Consider the following 21,135-nt stretch of genomic DNA (forward strand, 5'->3'; position numbering starts at 1 on the left):
AATATTAATAATTTCTTACTAAAGAGAAGAAAAAGTTGGGGAGCATTTGCATTATTTGGCCTAAATTTTCATCCTAAACTTTTGATTTCACGAATTTCCACTTAAACACTTATAATAAATGTAATCTTTCACCTATATTTGCTATTTAAATGGTTATTAAAAAGTATGTTTCTTAGTTTTTAAGAAATATAAATGTTGTCAAATAGACTTTTAATTAATTTTATGCTCGGAATAGATCTATATGTTTCTTTTTTTTTTTTTTTGTAAACAATAGATAACAATATATATAATAGAAATAGTGTTGGAGCTATTTTATAGCAAAATAATCAAAAGTAATTATAATGTGCCTATAAATATTTTAATAATTTTGTTATTTGAAATAGCTTTTTCATGTTTTAACGAATATCAGTTTTAGATGGAAATTTTGGAATCACGTTCACCTAAACCATAAATTAATAATTATATCAATTTAAATATTAAATTTAGAGATTATATCAATTTAAATATAGAATTAATAATTATATTAAATTAGTTCATGATTTTCATAAGTATATCAAATTTAATCTTGAACATCTATGAGCACCGACAGATTTAGTATAGGTAAGGGGACTCGGGTCCGTTCAATTTTATTGTCGTATAAACAAAACCAACTAATGTTTAATATTTGTAGGTTGTTTAGCAGTACTTATGCTTGTTAGTTTCCCTTCTAACCAGAGTTCAAATAAGATTCGAAGCTCCCTGTCAATAAAATTTTTGGAATCTGTTATTGAACGTAAGTATAAAGCCTAAAATTTCATAAATGGATTCGGATCAAACTTAACTAAAGATTTAAATTTACACATCATTTACTAAAATATATGAAATGATATTTGATCAAAATCGTCATTTGAGATGACACATTGTCTTCTCATAGTTAAAAAATCAAAACTGACACGTAATATACGGCACGTGTGAATCTCCATTTAAGATAACCGCCTTGGATGTGGCTGACACGTGGCGGCAAAGATGATGATGCAGTGATCAAATAAATTGATTTTTTTTTCACTCGACTGTCATGGATTGAATTTCTCTAGGGTTTGTATCTTGAAGCCCCGCGCCCCGACCTTTGTCCTTCTTCTTCTTCCCTTCTACACCTCTCTCCTCTCGATTTCCCATTTCCATCTTCTCTCTCAACTTTTCTGCTTCAAGCTTCTGTCGCCATCTTCTTCACTCTTCTCTCTCAATTTTTCCTTATCCGGTGATCTTCCTCTCACTTGCACTCCGCTCCTCACGCCGTTTCATGCTGTATTGGACGATTTCTGTATGTATGTTCGCTTCTTGCTTTTTCTTTTCTTTTCTTTTAAAATTTTTTGTAGATTTGAATGATGGGAGGTGTTAGATTAGGGTTTTGGGTTTCGGATTGATTATTGGTGAGCTTTTGGTCGGGTTGTTTCTGGATTGTTTTGATTTTTGTTGTGATGATTGTGGGATTCTTGGTGTTTTCTGGCTTTGTGTCTTGTTGGTGTTTTTTGTTTTACTTGGTGTGAATTAATTCTCTGTTCTTCGGGTGATTTTTTGGGTGGTTGTTTTGAATTTGAGTTTTCGGGACTTGATTCTTGAGATTGGGTAGTGGGGTATAATTTTGTGTTCTAAGGTTATACGTGGGGTTTATTCGAGGTTGAATTGATCTACTTATTTTGAATCCGGAAGGTAATACTTTCCTGGAAATTCGGGACCTTTAGGTGGTATGGGAAGTCGCTTAGTCTTATTACATGTAAAAAAAGATTATATCAACTGTAGAGGGATGCCTATTCAGTATATTTTTTGGTATACTTTTATGACAAAAAGGTTTCTGATGCCGAATCAATCCGATTTATGAACATAGGATCTTATTGGATGGAGGTGGTATCTTCTTTTTGAAGTTGAAGATCTAGATGATTTCTTTTTCTTATAGAGTTCATCAACCAGATTAGATGATCCTCTTACGTTTTAGTCTCATGCTTATAAGACAATAGTGTAGCCTCTGAGGTTGTCTCGAGTGCATACTTGAGACAATATTGTATTGTCAATCGTATGCACCTTGGCATTAGCCTTGTGTCTTGGGGCAATATTCTCAGTCTCAACTCGAGTGATGTATGTGCCCCAACTTTTTTGGTGGGACATGGAGTGATAAATTTTACTTGCGGATACGTTTGTGTTTGTTATTTTAATGTTACTTCTCAGTTTGTACCCCTGCGCTTTAGTATCTGGACACTACCATATAAAGTATAATGGAGTTTAACTGTTGGTTTTGGAAAATAACAGTTGAGATTATAAAAACCTCATTTGTGTTTCTGAAAGAATTCAACAGTGTAATTAACTCTGCTATAGATCTGCAGTGCTTGATTGTATTTTGATTCTGAAAGGTATATTTTTGTTCTAAATGCAGATGCTAAAGTTTTTCTGTAAAGTACTTGATGTTCGCATGACTACAGAAAATGCAAAGTAGTCAACAATCTTGTTTTTGAAGAATCCAACAGCATTAATGCAAAGTAGTCAATTGGACCCTATAACAAACAAAATGGATTCTTCACTATCAGAAGCTCCTAGAGGGGTTTCAGTTTCTTCCTCGGATCCTTCCGTGCATCAATATTTAGTACCCAACAGGCAAATGGAACTGATGGAATCAATTTCCGGTGGCTCTCTAACTCAGAGTGGAATGCTATCACGCATGCAAAGAGGACAGGTTGATGTTAAAACTGGCAATTTTGGACGGCAACATTTTCAAATACCTGACAATCAATTTGGAGGGACTGGAAACATGGTGAGAACTGCAGAAGGGATGCTGTCACTTCCCGTGAAGCGCAAAGCATCAAATGAGCCTTTGAACTCTCTTGCACAGCAGTCTCCATTGCATAATAAGCGTGTTGCACCCATGGAACATCGACCATGGTTGCAGCCAGCTTCTGGAATAGCCAAAAGACCTCATTTACAAATACCAAACAATTCCCCAGCTCCTGCGCCGATGTATTCCCCTGCAGGAACTAAAAGAAAGGTACAGCAAATGGAATCACATCCAACTAAAGTTGGACATCAACGATCCAATTCTTCCAAAGGCCAGACTGCTCCGCCCACTCCAACTTCCAAAATACAAAATGAACCAACTGGATCTGTGAGATCGAAGATGAGGGAATCCTTGACTGCTGCATTAGCCTTGGTATCACAGCAGGAAGACAAGTCATCAAATGATGAAAAAAGTTCTCCAACAGAGGCTGAAAAATTTTCAACTCCAAAGCAGGAAAATTCTTTATCATCTGGTCCAGCTATTGGTCATGTATCTGATGACTCGAGGAAAATCTTTTCTGAAAAATTAGATTCTGTTGGTCTTGAAGACAATGTAGGAAAGATGTTAGATAAGAGTTCGCTATGTGTAAATGTTAGTGATTTAGATGCATTGAGGTATGATGGGCGAGTCTTTCAACCAAATAATGTTTTGTCGTATGAAGATATTTCTTTTGGGGACAACTTTTTTATTAAAGATGATCTTTTACAAGAAAATGGTCTCTCATGGGTACTGGAGGCTGATTTAGGCGTAGCTGATAAAAAGGAAATTCTAACTGATGAACTTCAGAAGATAGATGTTGGTATAGGAAATCAAAACCAGGTAGCAAAACCAGTTCAGACACCCGAGTCTTTAGCTCTGAAAATTGAAGAAGAATTATTTAAATTATTTAGTGGTGTTAATAAAAAGTACAAGGAAAAAGGAAGGTCCCTTTTGTTCAACCTGAAGGACAGAAATAATCCTGAATTGAGAGAAAGGGTTATGAGTGGGGAAATTACCCCCGAAAGATTGTGCTCAATGACAGCCGAGGAACTTGCTTCCAAGGAGCTTTCTGAGTGGAGAATGGCAAAGGCTGAAGAATTTGCACAAATGGTGGTTTTACCGGACACTGAAGTTGATATCAGGCGTTTGGTAAAGAAGACACATAAAGGTGAATTCCAGGTAGAAGTTGAAGAATATGATAATAATGCCTCTGCAGATGTTTCATCTGGGGCTTCTACATTTTCTCAGAGTCAGAGTCTACGTAACAACAATGAGTCTGAAGATGGGTCACCTGATGAACCCGAAGCAGTTAAGGACGAGCAGAATATTTCTGGCCAGAAAAATGCTGCATCTAACAAGGATAATTACACCTTCACAATTGCATCAAATGAAGGGTCTGATTTGATGCAAGGACTCATGGTTGATGACGGTCTGAAGGATACGGAGTTGCTGCCTCCAATCGTCTCCCTAGATGAGTTCATGGAGTCCCTTGATACGGAGCCACCTTTTGATATTTTAGCTGAAGGTGCTGGAAAATTGTCTCCTGTTTTGGAGAAGGGTGAGTCTGAGCCTAACTCTCGTTTGAAGACTGCAGCTCATCCTCCGAAAGGTGCTACGGATGTCAGTACAGAAAAGAATAATGAGGAGTCTCATACAAAAGCAGATATTGGGTCATCTTCTATTGGCCACGTGGATTTGCAACCTAGTCCTACTAAACTTGACGTGGATTCTAATGACAACCAAGCTGGTTTAAGAACGTCAGACAGGAACGACGTTGCAAAATCTAATGATAGTAATAATGCAAAATCTGAGACAGAATCTCCTGCTAGCGCAGTTAAGTTAGAACATCTATGGGATGGCATTCTCCAGTACAACATTTCCACAATGACTTCAGTCGTGGGTACCTACATAAGGTGTGCATTTTTCTCTCTTTTTAACTTGGATTTTATTTTTCTTTCTAATTGTATTCAAGTCAATCAAATAGCTTTGTCAAATATTTATTTTCCAAGATATACTTTTGTTAGACTTGGTTTTTCTATCTGCCAGTATTGAGATGAACCCATATGATTTTCCTTATTTTGCATCTTTTGGCCTTCTCTTGCGACCATTGTTAATACTTGAGGGATATTTAAGCGGCTGGATATGCCATTTTCAAGGAGCTTGTGTTTTAACCCGAAGTAGTGTTTTAAAGGGATAGCTTCTTATTTCAATGTTTTAAGCAATGCTTTTGAATGTTGGATACTAGTTGTATTGTATTTAGTTTTCTATAATTGTGGATCTAGTGTGCCCCTCCCCTAAAAAAAAATTGAGAGGATCTGGTGTGTTGATGTTCCTTGATTGAGGCTTATTATGTGTTGAAATTTGACTTGCCGTAATCTTTGACATGGGTTTAAAACTGCACCCTGTGGACAGTATCTCTCCCTCTCTCTTTGGTTGATGAAACGGATCGATCGATTGAATTTAACTGTGTAATCCAAAAGTTCTCTCACTTCCCAATGGTTTCAGGTCCGGTCTTGATGTTCTTGATGCGTTTTTTTAATTTGTTTGCTTTTCTGCAGTGGGGAAAGGACTTCGGCAAAAGATTGGCCTGGCATTCTTGAGATTAAAGGGAGAGTAAGATTGGATGCGTTTGAGAAGTTCCTTCAAGAGCTTCCATTATCACGGAGTCGTGCCGTTATGGTATATTTTGTTTATTTTTGTTGTACAGAAAATAATATCCACTTGAAATCCACTCCCGGGGACAAAAATGAACAAAAACGAAAGATGAAACATCAGAGTTTCTTTAAAGTTTTTTTCAATGTTTTCCGTTCAAACCTTTTGGCAATCACCATGCTTGGGATGATGATAGGTTTTTTACTCTTGCGACGAATGTTTTGGGCAATCATTTCACATCTTGATGATTGTAAAGGAAAAAAAATTGCAATTTCAATTGGTTCTCGTCGAAAATATAATGCTTCTTACCGGATAGTCTTTAGTGGAAATTTGCTCTTATGCGATGTTAAAACTCCATTCGGACAAATTTGGAAAACATCACATACTTTAAATCTTTCGTGGAACAATATCTCTATACCATTCGTACAATGGCATATGTTTTCAGAAAATTGTGAATTCAACTCAAATTCGCTCAGCAATCTTGGGATTTTGAAGATGTTAGTGAATCAAAACTATCAGGACTATGGAAAACATTACAAATTCAATCCAATTGAGTCGTTAAAATGGACGGCCTTGCTGTTCAACGTTTCATTAAATTTGTTTTCATTTCTCTTTCAGAAACAAATGAATATGGGGGGTTATATATAACATTTTGGTTTAATGTTAACGAACCAATATTAGTTTTGTTCTTGTTTCTGGGTTTTGTTGGAGATGTTAATCTTTGTATTCTTGCAGGTTCTTCATTTGGATTTGAAGGAGGGACGCCCGGAAAGCGAACAAGCTGATTTACGCGAGGTAACAGACTAATTCTCTCTTTAGTGGTCTTTTCCAGCACGCTTTTCTCATTCTGATTCCGTGTAGGCTTTTCTCATTGTGCTTCCGTGTTTGTACATGAAATTCCTTATCTTGCAGGTAGCTGAGTCATACGTCGTGGACGAGCGAGTTGGTATAGCGGATCCTGGATCTGGGGTTGAATTTTATTTTTGCCCTCCACATGGAAGAATTCTTGAAATGCTTGGCAGGATCCTTCTAAAGGAAACTTCTAATGAGGCACTTAATGCAATTGAAAATGGCTTAATAGGCGTTGTTGTATGGAGAAAAACTCAATTAACTTCAATGTCACCAAACTCAACGTCACACCACAAACGCAGTTCAAAAAAGCAACATTTTAGTTCTAGAAGACCACAGGAGACATCAAACTTTAAAGCTAATAATATTTCCCCTAAACAGACTATTCCTCGTAGTAGCTATTTCCCTATTGCCACTGCTCATCCTCCGCCTGAGGAGGATGATGCCGATGGTGAAGATGACGTCCCTCCTGGTTTTGGTCCTTCAACTGCTCGGGATGACGACGATCTCCCTGAATTTAACTTCTCTGGTTCTGCCAACCCTCCCGGGTTCTCTTCGCAGAACAAGCACCCTCTTACCCCTCGAGGGCAGTCCTCGAGACCACCTTCGTTCCAACCAGTTTCCCAAACTGGGTCTCGTCCAGTAGAGCAAATGCGAGAGCTTGTGCACAAATATGGGCAAAACTTAGGGAAAAACACCCCCTCCACAGCAAACTGGGGAGAAAGGAGTGGGTTCAGTTCGGTAGCTATCCAGCCTTGGAATGACGACGATGACGATATCCCAGAATGGCAACCACAAGCAGGTGCAGCCTCACATCAGCAAATACCTCCTCCCTCACATTCGCAACCGCCCTTGCGTGGGTTTCAGCAGCCGACATTAAGGCCTCAGTACATGATGAACCATAATCAGCAGCCCATGGGGCACCCCCCTCCCTTAAATGTGAGTCAACAAGGGACATGGTGGGCTCCTCAGCAAGGCCATAACATCAACAACAGCAATAATTTACAGCCTATTAGCAATTTAAATAGTAGTAATGGTCAGTTTTATGGGTCATTTGGGAGATCAGCTCCTTCGAACCCTTCAAATAATAGAGGGTTTTGAATTTTTCTTGTGTAAAGTTAAATTCTTTGTTCCTTTTCTCTTTTCACATATTTCCTCATCTTTTCCCCTTTATAGCTTTTTGTCTTATTATTTCTTGTATTCTTCGAATTTTTTCACTTTTCCCCTCTTTTACCTGTTCTACATGGATCTTGTATAAGCTTTGGGTCGATCCCGAGGCCTTTCAATTCCCATTTTTGTCCTTTCTTCACATCTATTACATAGGGTTGGTTTATTTGTTTATTTAATCAATGAATCAACTAATAATGAAAAGTTAAAAACTTTATTATAGACTTAGTTTGTCGGTACAGACAAGAGACGTACGGTGTTGGGCTGTGGCCTCTTTGGCCTATTAAATATTTCAGTATTTACTTCAAATGCCTCATCAGATTGGCAAACTTCGGTTCTTTTTCTTGTAATTTATAGAAGAAAATGATTTTTTCTTTTTAATTTTTAAACAAATGAAAGAACAATAGGAAAATTATTGAACAGTAAATACAAGGACTAACTGGGAAAAACAGAATGTTACACAGCTTACAAATAAAAGAACAATTTATGGGTAAGTTACAAGAGTGGGAATCTAAATTTATGAGGGCATATGGTTTTATTGACCCTACTGTTTCAACAATCCATTGGCAAATAGTTTTTGCTTTTGGCAGATTAAGTGATCACCAATAAGATTTTATTGTTCTTTTTTTCTTCATTATCCTCCCAATGCACGTTTGAGTCCAGCTCGTTGCTCGGGTGTTAATCTTGTTGGAAATTTTACGTCGAATTTGATCCTTAAATCACCTCGGTTACCTGGCTCTCTTACAATTGGCATTCCTTCTCTGGCAATCACGAGCTCGTAGCCTGGGCTAACAATGTCTATTACGGGTATTGATAAGCTACGACCATCAAGCGTGGTGAGATTTATAGTGGTTCCACCCAATGCTTCGGCTAGTGTCACCCTATGGTTCATAATGATATCATTACCATCTCTTTTGAAAACATCATGAGGCTTCTCATCAATGACAAATACTAGATCTGCAGGTAGTTGGTTTGGTTGTTCATTTCCTTTATCTGGGAAGGTGATTTTGGTCCCTTTCTTCCAACCGGGCTTCACATCGATGGTCAATATCTCTGTCTCGGGAACTTGTCGTCTGTAACGTTTTCATACATATGATGAGAATCTCATTAGATAAAAACCAACTAAAGAAGATATAGAAATATCCATAATTAAATCCCTGGAGCCTGTTAAACAGGACCATTCTAACAATTTAAATCTCATCATTTTTACTCTACAAAGGATAAATTTGTGACTACAGTGAGCAGATCTGCCAACCTCACGCAAGGGAAACAATGTTCAGCCAGATAATAGAATTTCCAGGTTAAGATTTTATGATTGTTTTAAAAATCACGTCAACCACAACATTTATCATATCTTCTCAGACAAGAGAACATGCTATGATAGTTTTAGTCTTAGTGTACCAGCACACAACTCATATCATAAGAAATTCTTGAGCAGTAATCACCATCTCTTATTGTTAATTTCATATAAGACTTATTTTGTAGCACTCCTTTTTGCTTCTCATAATACTACACTTTCTAATAGAAAAAGAGAGAAAAAGGAAGAAGTCGAAAATGGATGAAAATTTCATACCCGTTTGCATCAACAACTGTTCTTGAAATCTTCATTTTCCTTGTTGATCCTGAATACAGTTCTTCAAGAGTACAAGGCAATTTGCTCTCAACCGGTGCAGGTTTCTTTGGTGTTACATTTTCACTATATGTTCTAAAAATATTTTCGCTTCCACCGAATCCCCCAAAAATTCCCTCTGATTGGTACCTCATAGACTTTCCTGGTCCTGATGAACCAAATCCGAAAGGGCTGCTCCCAAAAAATTCTGCAAATATATCCTCTGCATTCCTCGGATTAAACCCGCTCGACCCTCCTCCACCGCCGTTCCCAAATGGGAAGCCTCCACTGCCTGGTGGTGGCATGTCTTTCAACCCTTCTTCACCATATTGATCATAAATAGCCTTCTTCTGGGGATCGCTCAACACCTGTATTATAAAATTTATTTTGATCATACAAACAATTTGGATATTGGATTCTGGTCATTGGCAAGATGATGAATCAGAAACAAAAACTCATCCGATCAAGTCTGATTTCAATCCCAAGGACAGAATATTACAGAGCCACAAAGCATCACAAATTCTGAATAGAAAAGAGGCAAATATAATGTACACCAAAAGCAAAACTATTCGAGCTGAAGCACAAGCAAATTTAGGCTTCCAAAATTCCCATAATGTTTGTTGGCCAGTCGAGCAATATTCCACAGATTCTTTCAGCAAAGAAATAAACATAAACCCTAATACATTCTCATTCTCAAGGTCCCAATCATTAGAAAACAGAACAAATATTCGTGGAAACAAAATTTCCCTGAAGAGTAATATAAGCTGAAGAAGAAGAAGGAGAAGAAGATTAAACCAGTTTTAGGGATCTAATAAACAAGAGAAACAAAAAACTTGCCTCATAGGCCTCGGAGATCTGCTTGAATTTGGTTTCAGCTTCTTTCTTGTTGTTGGGGTTTTTATCAGGATGCCATTTCATAGCCAATTTTCTATACGCCTTCTTGAGATCATCGTCATTGGCGTTCCTGTTCACCTTCAATATATTGTAATAATCCACTCCCATTCTCGATCGATTTCAGCAAAAATCAGATCCAATCGCTCAAAATCCCTAGAACTAGGTCTCTTTCAAAAAGACCCAGATCTTCAAAATGATCTAATGCTTCAACTCATCCCTCCCTTTCCCCCTCACATACAATAAACCAAAACACACTTATGAAAAATCTTCCGATGAATCGATCTTCCCAACACGAAAGTCAAACAAACTTCTGGATCGATCAATGTTTTCGTTTTCAAACAAATTAAAGAAAAAAAAAGAAAAAAAGAAAAGAAGAAAAGAAAAGAAAAGAAGAGAAATTGGTAGAGAATTGAGAATGAAAGAAGAAGAACTCGTGGGTGGATATTGTGATGCACATAGCTGGAAGATATATATATATATATATATATATATATATATGAATACCGCGGTTGATGAGTATGTTAGGAATTTTATAACCGAAACTCCCGGTGATTTTTCAAATTCTCGTTTTGCATTTTAATTGTTTTTAATTGTTTATTTTTTTACTAATTGTAAAAGTTACCCTAAAGTATGCCATATTTGCAATCATACCCTTAAATTTTTAGGGGTTGTTTAGAGACCCGTCGTAAGTTGAGTTGTGTATTATATGTAAAGTATTTAAGAATTCATGTTTGTATCGAACGTTCACATAATCTTCAACTCAAATCTTTTGTGTTTCACAATCTTATTTTTGAATCGTCCTTGACTCCTCACACAATCTGTTTCAATTACATTCTAGCTCCCAAACATCCTTTTATAATGCAGTTGAAACTTTAAGTGTTAAAATTGGACAATTGGACTTACATAATTGTAGAATTTACAACTACTGCATAAGTTTTGAGGGTACGTTTTTACCATCTGGGAGTTCAATTTTTAACGATGTGTGTAAGTTTAAGGACTCAATTTTTACAATTGAAAGTTTAACACGGTATATAAGGACTTAACTACTACCATACTTCGGGATATCATAAATATCTCACACTTCAAAATTATCTGGAAATAATTGAAATGAGGTGACAATCTATTTTATCAATTTTGAAAATCAATCGATGCGGATAATATTAAATATTTTAAAAGTATATAGATATTTTTGAAAGAAAAGAATAAATTAGTTTGAAGACAATTTTATTTAATTTAACCCTTAATTAAATTTTCACGAAAGGGTAAAGAGGTTAAGGTTAGGACTTCGTTACCTTTTCTTTAACAAAAGAAAGTTATATGATAGTTTACTTTGTTCAATTATCCATTTTTAATCAACCAATTTCCATATATATAAATCACACTAACCATTCCAAAAACTCTCTATATGGGTATATATAAATATAAAGTTCCGACAACTCGAATAACCCGAACTATTCAACGATTGGATTAGATTAGGTTAAAATGTGGGTTGAGTTGAATTAAAAAAATTAGATTTTTTCAAGTTAAGTTGACGTCCCAACCCAAGTCACATTTAATAAAAAAGGAAATTGGGTTTTCTTTTCTCCTTCACAGCTCACAAGTCACATTTAAGCTCGGTTTTCACCTTATCTTCTCATGTGACATGTTTCACCTCTCCGACTCTCCCTCGCGCGTCATAGCCATCTCCTTCATCTCCTCCGTCTCTCTTCCGACTCTCTCCTGTCTCCGATTTTAGATTTCAGTCCCTTCGTCTCCTTTGATCTCAGATCTTTATATCTTAGATCTCAGTGTTCTCCATTGCTGACATTTCCTTCGTCTTCGACCTTCGTCAGATCTCAGATCGTTCCTTTGTCTCTGTCTTCTCGACAACCATCCATTAGAAATTAAAAAACAATATAACTCGACAACACAACCCATATTTTACTGATTGAGTTGGAAACTAAATTCTGGTTATTTGGGTTGCCAACCTAAATAACTCGAAAATATGGGTTGGGTTGAGAATGTCTCCCAACCCGATTACACCCCTAATATAAAGGATTAAACAAGGACCATTTATTATCAATTTTTGTATTTTAATATTAATTTTGAGGTGTCATATTACAATATATATTAAATAATGCTTTATTTTATCTAACTTTTGGTTTTGGATGTGCCCCATAAAAAATGCTTTGTTTATTATTTAACAAATATTTACAAAGAAAAGAATGCAACAAAGTAGGTGATCTAAATTTTCACTCTCTCAATAATATTTCATAAAAAATGTATTGTTTTTTCAGTTTTTTAATGCAAATTTTAAATTTACATTTATATTACAAAAAAATCATGTGAAAATTGTCAATCTTTTCTTCATTGCCACAAATGTAGTGAATGTTATTGGAGCATCACTCAAACGTCGAGATATTTTTTAACGGTTTTTAGTATGTTTATTATATAGTGTCCGATGTCTCATATAAAATTTATGGATTTGCCACTAGAATCAAACTTTATACTTAAGCACGTTTTCGAGAGAGTTTGACCTATACTTCGTTTGAAATTATAGAAGCTTTCAAAATAGTTGTTAACTAAATTAGTTGTAATATAAAGCATATTAGTGTTTTGTAAATTGAGTTTGTTCAAAAATAGAAAATTTGATAAATTATCCACGCTTCATGATGGACCGTTTGCACTCGAATTTTCTACAAAATTCATCCCTTGTAAATTTACGGGTTATAAATACTAAATTATCATGTTAGAGATATAATAACTAACATAGACCTAATATTATCATATACTTTTTTATCCTTATGATTATTTGTTTAAATATGTATAAAATGACAAAATGAATTATTAAAAATTGCACTTTGCTTCTAGGAGAATCTAAAAGAGAGTAAATAACTGATTTTGGAAATAACATAAAATGAAGGTGTAATTTAAAAATGATTTTAGAAGAACTAACTATAATTTATTTCACCAAACACAAAAAAGAGATCGATTATCTTATAATTACTTTTCTTTATTTTACAATCAATTCCAAACATAGTTGTTGATTAAAATTTCACGTTAACAATTGGACGAATCAATTTATGATTTGTAATTACATTTTAAATCAACTCAAAATCTTCTAAATAACATTACAGCTTATGGGTATGTTTATTTGTGAGATAACTTTTCTATGAATTTGAAGTTTTAAGTCAAATAATACAATCTCTAGAACTTATGAGTTCTTTAAATTGTTTTTTTCCCTAGTCGAATTTTAAATTTGTATCCAAAAAGACCTTCAAAAGTTAAAAATAGTTAGTTAGAATAGGTCACTGTCTTTAATAATGAATCTAATAAATCCTTATTTTCTTGGTACAATACAAACTTTCAATTTTAATTTTAATAGATCTAGAATAATTGAATTTTGCATCTATAATTTAAGAATACTTGTCAAATAGATCGAAAATATATCAAACACAAATTTGTTTAAAGTTCACAATACAATAAGTTAGCATATTAGTATACAATTGAATACAAAAGTAAAAATTCAAACTTGATAAAATTTAGAGACTAAAACGACACCTAACCTTACAAAAAGAAAATTAGAAAATCATATTTAGCCTTATGATTTATTTTCTCCTAAAAAGAAAAATGTAAGTAAAGTAAACCAAGGCATCGATAATTCATCAAGATATTTTCTACATTCAATAATTAATGGACATGTGATTTCTGGATGGATTAGAATTATAAAGTAATATACCTTAGGATCATTCTTTCATGGGAAAACGATGGTTAAGCAAACTGATCAAAATAGGAAATGAGTATCAACAACAAAGTGGTCCAATTTCAAAAAGTCCATTGAAGTAATAGACATAGAACTCTATGAATCCCAAAATAGTTCAAATATCAAGCTGTTTTTGTGAAGTATGTATGTATCCTACAACACAAAACAATTGTGGAATGGAACATATCGATCTTTTTGATCGGTCGAAACAAAGAGACGTCGTCGACACCATTGCAAATGAGTTCGTGCACGTACAAAGAACTTGGAACACTATACAATCCTATAACCAGAGAGGATCCCCTTATCCCAAAGGATGATGTTTACTTATAGTGAGAAAAAAAAAAGAAGTAATCAAAGAAAACCCACATGGGGAAAGAAAAGTTCACTTCTCCAAACCAACAAATGCTCTTAGAATCTGGATGAAGTACTTGCTTGATTGGCTACATTCTTCATTCTGAAAGAGGGTTGATCAACGGTTACAAACCCGGATTCGGAGATATCACCAATGTCCAAAGTGTCTGGGAGACTTTCAGGGTCGTATTCAACGTCGTGTGGATGTTTGTTCTAAATATCGAATTGACCAACAAATGAGTTAGTTAAGCATATTTGCATTCACAACATTTATAAGAACATTATACAAGCATAAAGCAATGTTCGTCAACCAAGTTTGTTCAATACAACAGTTAACCAGAACGAGGGGAGAGATAGAGAAAACCTCAAGCTGGCTCAGCATGTCTATAGCAGCATCCAAGTCACCTTTATTTGCAAAATACACATCAGTAAGGGATTGTTCAGATAGTCCAGGGAAACTGACTTGAAGCAATTCAATATCCATGTTGACTTCTCTATCAAACATCTCCATTTCTGTCAAATCACTACTCTGTTGTGACAATGATCCAAGAAAAGGGTGATTCTTCACAGCTGCGCCTGCGACAGATGCTTTTTTACCATGATTCATATTTAACCGAGGGGAAATGCTGTTGTTATATGGAGGATTATATACACATTGTTCAGAGTATCCAGGCAAGTTAGCCCCAATATTTTCCCTCGAAGTGTTTTCCCCTATAAAAGTTCTGTTAGCCCCTCTCTGGGAGAGTGGAATGTAAGATGTTGCAAACGGATTCAAAGACGATCCATGTGGCTTCATTGCACCAGATGGAGAAATGATTGCTATCTTGTCCAATCCTTCCTGCAAAACAATTTAACCCGAAAAATAAAACGCAGGAAGAATGAAGATGTAAGAACAAACTCATAGCACTCAAGTCAATCATGATCATACAATATTCAGATCAAGAAAACTCCACAGAGCTGCATCACATAATCCCCCCTCCACACACAATGTAAATTTTCTTTAGCAATTGGAAGCATAATTCGGATGATCAGAAATAAAATATCTAACTACATCTACCTTTCTTCACCAAGAAAAACAAAGATCAGAAGAATCAAATCCTGTACAACAACAAACCCACTTCAAAACCAAGATTCAAAGAAGAAAATCCAAATATCCAAAGCTAACATTCAGTAAGTAAAAGATTTAATCACTTCACAATCGCGGAAATCAAATCTTAATGACCAAATACATAAAGAGTAACACGCAAGTACCATTACTTCTAAACCTAACATTTCATAAACTGAGAAAATATCAAACCAAAGCAAATCAGTTCGTTGGATAAGAGAACATATACATCAGTTTGAAACAAAAACTTCATTAATTTCACTTATCAGTACAAAAATACACAAGAAAAAAACAGTAAAAATCCAAAGAAAAAGTAGAGAATTGAAGAGGTATAAGGAGGATCGGAGTTGGAAAGAAGAAACTCACCAAAATCCTTGATGTTGAAAAGAGAAATTGAAGAGAGAAGTAAAGAAACCCTAATCAGTAGAAGGATCAAATGAAGGAATGAAGAGAAAGTTAAAGGGTGAATAAATAAGAAATTGAGATTGACGAGTCTCGAAGAAGATCCTCATGCCTCTGCTCTATAAGGAGACTATATAAAGACTTTTCTTTTTTTCTTCTTTTTCTTTTTTACTTCAACTTTTGCTGATTGATTTTTAGAGGTCTGTTTGGACATAAGGATAAGATGCTCCGTGGTTGAGATGGCGCCGTTAAATGGTTTTGGAAGGAAGTTACGAACAGAAAACAAACCGTCAGTTACGGAGCCCAGCCGTCGTTTGAATACGCGTAACGATGATTTTCATTTATTGATTCCCTTTCTACAACACATCTAAGCTTCGGGATATGTATAATTAAATTTCGAGAAAGATGTGAGTTTATACCTTTAGGTCCAACCCATTTATAGTTTGAATTAATAATTATCTCAATTTAAATTAATAATAGTTATGTTTTTTTTAATCACAAATTTTCATAAATAGATCATTTTAGACTCTTAAGTAAAAAAATATTTTGAGAATCCGTCACATGTTCTTCTTCATTGCTTTTGTAAAATTGATATTTGAAGAAGATGCACATTTGAAAATAGATGCGGAACGATTTGTAAAGTATAGAAGATTGTAGTGAAAGTATAAGATTGGCCAATAAAAATTTTGAATTTTAGTTTATGAAAACCATAAATTTCATACAATTAATATTAGTAAAAAATCTAGAGGAGTCTAAACAATTATTATTAAAGGGTTTTAATTTAATTGATATAACTTGGGATAAATTGATCGTATTTTTCTTAAAATTGTTTAAATATTCAAAACATTTCTTTATGTTTTTTTACCTATTTCCATTTGATTTTGAAATGCGGTTCTTTCTCATATAATATAGATGTTCACACAACCCGTCCTAGTAATAATGAAGACAAAGCAAATCAAGAGAAAAATAAACAACAATACATAGTAGTTGGTAGCCAAATTTGATGTTGCAACACCTATGCTTAAAGTTTAGGGCAGAAAAAAGAAATGAAGATGAAGAAGGGGTCGGCGGATCAAACTCAAACTAAATAGGAAACTTTAAGGAACGTTTTATTTTACAAATAAGATGAAGGAATTAATAAATATAATGAAAATTTCATAACAAAATCTGATATATGTTCAAATAAGAAGGATAACCATATCTTCCTATATGTTAATAGCGTAACAAAATCATCTTTCTATATATTAATGGCGTAACATGATCATCTTCCTATATGTTAATGGCGTAACAAGATCATCTTCTTATAGGTTAATAGCGTAACAAAATCATATGCCTATATGTTAATAGCACCAAGGAATCATCATCTATCTGATATAATTTCAACTAAGAGAATCCATATGTATCTTTATTAAAAAAAATGGTTTCAACTCATTTTGAATCATCTCTCATCATAATTTAAGAGTTGTTTCTTTATTCTAAAAAGATATTTGTAATCACCCAAAGAAAACGGAAACCCCAATTAATAATTTCACCTCTACAAAAGGGTCAAAGTAAAAAAAATGAATTAGGGTTCTTATGATTTTTTTTTTCTACTTTTATATTTTATTATAGAAAAAATCATTATTGTTGGTAATGTTATTAATATTATTGTTATGATTATTACTACAATTATTATTGTATATAAGACATCCTCCGCAATCCGCAAAATTAAAAATTCATGCAAGAAATTTCTGGCTCAAAAGGTTGCTAGTTTTAATTTTGTTTAAAAGAACATAGTGCAACCATCACAGCAGCTAAACTTCTATCGAGATAATATATATACATACATATATATATATATAAAGAATACAACGTCATACAAAAGTAGTCAAATAACAAAATACAGAAAGGGCTCCAACTGATTCTTTGATAAGTGTTTTTACAAGGAGGTTAAATAAATTCACATCTACTTGACAGCATCAAAATTTCAGAGCACTGTTTTTCATGAGTAGTTGAGAACTTTTACCATCTTCCCAATTACCTCATCTACAAAGGGACTAAATTCTCAACATTCATATTTCATAACAGAGATTTACATAAAGGATTGAATCATCATCTACATAAGGCCTACTTTGACAAAATTCCATGCATTACTCTGCCTCTGAAGACTTTGACTATGAAGCATGTTATAAAATTTTATGCTGCAAATCGTCAATCATGATATACAGGAATTGAATGTGCTCCCCATTTTAGTAAGGAATCAGTTATACAAATTTACAATTTCTGACTTTTTTTTGGGGGGTGTTCCAAAGTAATGGTTTACCTTTCAATGAAGATTTATTCTGGTGTGGAGAACAAATTAATCCAGTGATGTAGCAGAATATTCAACGAGCAAAAGTGTCCGTTGAGCTGGAGCTGATTGAAGAACCATCCGCAAGCGGCTCGTAAGCTTGTATGTGAACGTCCATTGCATGGCCATCTCTGTCTCCTTCATTTGGCGAATCATGGAGGCCTAGAAGAGTGCGGAGGAGGGAAAGAAATTAAGAAGATAACAGAACAAAATCTGAAACTTCATATTAGAGTTTCCTCATTCAGTCTTATCAACGGTTTTTCTCATCATACATTCTACATTATTAAACGTTCTCAAGATTATAACCAAAATTTCAAAACGAAAAATATTTTTTGATAGACGTGTTTGAAATTTTTGAAAACCTCCTAATATTTCAAAATTATTTAGAAAAACTTACCACAACTTGTGAATCAAATAAATATTTGGTTTCTCTATTTAAAACAAAAAATAAGAAGATTGATTTCTTAAAAGAGAACTACAGCTGATTTTAACCCAATAAAGATTCAGAAATAGAAAGGTCTTCAGGCTCATTAGCCCAATAATAAAAAGGTGCAAAGAGAACCTGAATGCGCTTTCCAAGCTGGACTTCAACAACAGTACCAAATGAGATATTACTGGTGAGCGATTGGAGAGGATCAGTAGTTGGAAAGGAGAGTAAAGTTGGGATTTGTGGAGCATACACTAGTCTCCAACTAGCCTGACCAAATTCACCTTTTCCTTCTATTCTAGGCATTAGTTTCTCAAGTGTAGCAGTTGCAAGCTTCTCCAAGGCTAATTGCCCACCCGACTCCAGTATTGATTCTGCCAATTGGTTCTCAAATGCCCGAGTAGCCTGAGCCAATGATATTACAGGATGTTAGAATAAACTGTGATGTATTCTTGTTAGGTGCTTTAATATTTTACAATGTAGTAATTTTTAGTTACTGTTTAATAAGGTTTGGTCCGTTAATTTTTTTAAAATGGAAACAAGCTGGCAAAACAGTGTTTTTCTTAAATAAAAGAATATGGAAAAAATAAATTTGACAAATATAATACAACCAATACAATAAAATATAATACAAAAAGGAAATAATCAACTCTCCCTCAAGCTGGTTTGAAGACATCAATCATTGCCAGCTTGTCAATCAATTTGTTGAATTGCTACTTTGGAAGGTCTTTAGTTAACACATTTGCAATTTGTTCTGTTGTCGGAAGATAGGGTATTCATATTACTCGGGCATCCATCTTTCCTTTATGAAGTGTTTTTCAACTTCAATATGTTTCGTCTGTTTCATCCTCTCACGAAAAACTAGATTGTGGGCAATGAAAATTGCTGCCTTGTTATCACAGTAGGTGTGCATGAGCATTGTCTAAGTGAATCTCAATTCTTCCAACAATCTTTTTATCCATATACCCTCGCAAATACCATAGGCTAAAACTCTAAATTCTGCTTCTACACTACTTCTGGCAACCACACCCTGTTTTTTACTTTGCTAAGTAACAACATTTCCTCCAACAAAGGAGTATCCAAAAGTGGATCTTCTATCAGTCATGCGACTTGCGCAATTAGTATCAATATAAACTTCAACATTGAGATGGTCATGTTTTTTAAACAATATGCTTTTTCCTGGAGTACTTTTCAAATATCTTAGGTATGAATCGTGCAACCTACCCAATTAGCATCAATATATGCTTTTTCAACATTGAGCATGCATGAATTGACTTACCATACTAACCGCACAAGCGATGTCAAGACCCATGTGCAAGAGAACTTGTCTCTCTTTTAGCAGATCAAGAACATTCTTGGTTGCAACTTCCGATTTCAGATTCTACTCAATGTGAGTTTTTGATACTTTGCAACCAAGTAAACTTGTCTCTCTTTTAGCATATCAAGAACATACTTCCTTTTTGGTTGACAAGAATGTCACTTTTGGACCTAGTAAACTCCATGCCTAGGAAGTACTTTAAAGATTCCAAATCTTTGATTTGGAAATCAGCGGCTAATTTTTTCTTCACAAAAGTCAGTTTTGTCTCATCATTGCCCGTAAGAATGATATCATCAACATAAACTATCAAAACCACAACCTTGTCATTTTCTGTATGTTTGTAGAACATTGTATAATTGGCTTGACTTTGACTAAATCTGTAGCTCCTGACTGCTTGTTTGAAGCATTCTAATCAGGCTCTAGACTGTTTAAGACCATATAATGATCTCTTTAACTTTGTTAACCTCGGGATCTACCTCAAAACCAGGTGGTTAAGTCCATAAATACCAAAACCCATGCGTTCCTCTACAAGCTGCTTTTGTGGGATCCATCAAGTTGGATCCTTTCTTATTGGCAGCATTGAAGTCGTTTAGGGGGCTGCTGACAGATGGAGATTTGGGAGAACAAACAGCATTAACTTCAGATGGTTTATTGCCACTGTTTTTCTCTTCCCTCCATAAATTCCTTGCCTCTTTCCCCACACATGACTGTTGCTCCTCCTTCTGAATTTGAATTTTGGCACGTATTCTTCTCTTTTTCTCCAGCCAGGAGGAGGAGGCCGGCCAGTAGGAAAGTAAAGTGCCAAGAATGTAGCAAGAAGTACCAAAGCATACAAGAAATCGTACCCTATTTACAGATTAAGTGAACCACGTGTTGAGTAACAAGTTAACTAATACTACCGATTAACAACTAAAAACTAACAAAAAGAAAGAGAGAAACCAAAACAAAGAAACAACCATCACGCCTAATTAAACTAAATCAATTCACTCTCTCTAAAGAGTTTAGAAATTAACTTGGTTTTAAAGTGTTGAAGTATTAATTTACCGTCACAAAGTTAAGCTTTTGGGTTTGGTGGTGATTTAACATGGAATCAAAGTTGGAGGTTATGTGCCGTAGTAAAACCATTTTTTACTTGGTCAATAGATTTTCATACAATTAGGCATTCTAAATATTAGGGGGAGAATTGAAGTATTATTACAACTAAATTTACCACAATTCACGATCTTCCACATCTACTTTTGATGATTCTACAAACTACAACTGAAAACATCTTCTTTAGACTTTAGCACATAGAACATTGACTCCATAACTACATAGTTAATTGATTAATCAATATAACATCAACTAATTCTTTTTCATAGTTAATTGAGTACCAATTCATTCCCTTTTTTTTATTCAACAAACTATAAAAGGAAACATATTTTTGAAAAAAAACTAATTGAAGTTTTTTTTTTTTGTAGGATATGAAATTTGTTGAGGAATAATTTTAGATGGCCTTAGATTTAATA

General features: G+C 34.6%; 4 protein-coding genes across 5 annotated transcripts in view; 1 reads left to right on the forward strand and 3 right to left on the reverse strand.

The window, feature by feature from the left end:
- Window positions 1-1,050: 1,050 nt before the first annotated feature.
- On the forward strand, window positions 1,051-7,601 carry LOC101216628 (death-inducer obliterator 1). Of its 2 annotated transcripts, none has more exons than XM_004136420.3 (5): window positions 1,051-1,304; window positions 2,408-4,695; window positions 5,341-5,461; window positions 6,170-6,229; window positions 6,347-7,601. In XM_004136420.3, the coding sequence occupies exons 2-5, from the start codon at window positions 2,504-2,506 to the stop codon at window positions 7,382-7,384; spliced, it is 3,411 nt and encodes a 1,136-aa protein (XP_004136468.2). In that variant the 5' UTR covers window positions 1,051-1,304; window positions 2,408-2,503; the 3' UTR covers window positions 7,385-7,601. The 2 variants fall into 2 exon arrangements, with proteins under 2 accessions (XP_004136468.2, XP_011652498.1); XM_011654196.2 differs by having other exon boundaries at window positions 1,051-1,300.
- A 230-nt stretch (window positions 7,602-7,831) lies between these two features.
- Window positions 7,832-10,411, reverse strand: LOC101204033 (dnaJ homolog subfamily B member 1). The gene is made up of 3 exons (XM_004136288.3): window positions 9,897-10,411; window positions 9,024-9,427; window positions 7,832-8,523 (listed from the first exon to the last, which is right to left on the reverse strand). The coding sequence occupies exons 1-3, from the start codon at window positions 10,059-10,061 to the stop codon at window positions 8,085-8,087; spliced, it is 1,008 nt and encodes a 335-aa protein (XP_004136336.1). The 5' UTR covers window positions 10,062-10,411; the 3' UTR covers window positions 7,832-8,084.
- Window positions 10,412-13,737: 3,326 nt separating this feature from the next.
- LOC101203788 (polyadenylate-binding protein-interacting protein 5) lies at window positions 13,738-15,707 on the reverse strand. The gene is made up of 3 exons (XM_004136287.3): window positions 15,518-15,707; window positions 14,411-14,884; window positions 13,738-14,259 (listed from the first exon to the last, which is right to left on the reverse strand). Exons 2-3 carry the CDS (start codon window positions 14,840-14,842, stop codon window positions 14,104-14,106), a joined length of 588 nt encoding a protein of 195 aa, XP_004136335.1. The 5' UTR covers window positions 14,843-14,884; window positions 15,518-15,707; the 3' UTR covers window positions 13,738-14,103.
- A 1,702-nt stretch (window positions 15,708-17,409) lies between these two features.
- LOC101203544 (protein TIC236, chloroplastic) overlaps window positions 17,410-21,135 on the reverse strand; it is a 32,007-nt gene continuing 28,281 nt past the window's right edge. The window contains exons 23-24 of the mRNA XM_011654198.2: window positions 18,445-18,714; window positions 17,410-18,044 (exon numbers count right to left, since the gene is read on the reverse strand). Of these exons, the coding sequence (XP_011652500.1) occupies window positions 17,892-18,044; window positions 18,445-18,714 (423 nt within the window). The 3' untranslated portion in view covers window positions 17,410-17,891. The remainder of the gene's footprint in view (window positions 18,045-18,444; window positions 18,715-21,135) is intronic.

The sequence above is a fragment of the Cucumis sativus genome, chromosome 3, assembly GCF_000004075.3.
Source record: "Cucumis sativus cultivar 9930 chromosome 3, Cucumber_9930_V3, whole genome shotgun sequence".
Taxonomy (NCBI): Eukaryota; Viridiplantae; Streptophyta; class Magnoliopsida; order Cucurbitales; family Cucurbitaceae; genus Cucumis; species Cucumis sativus.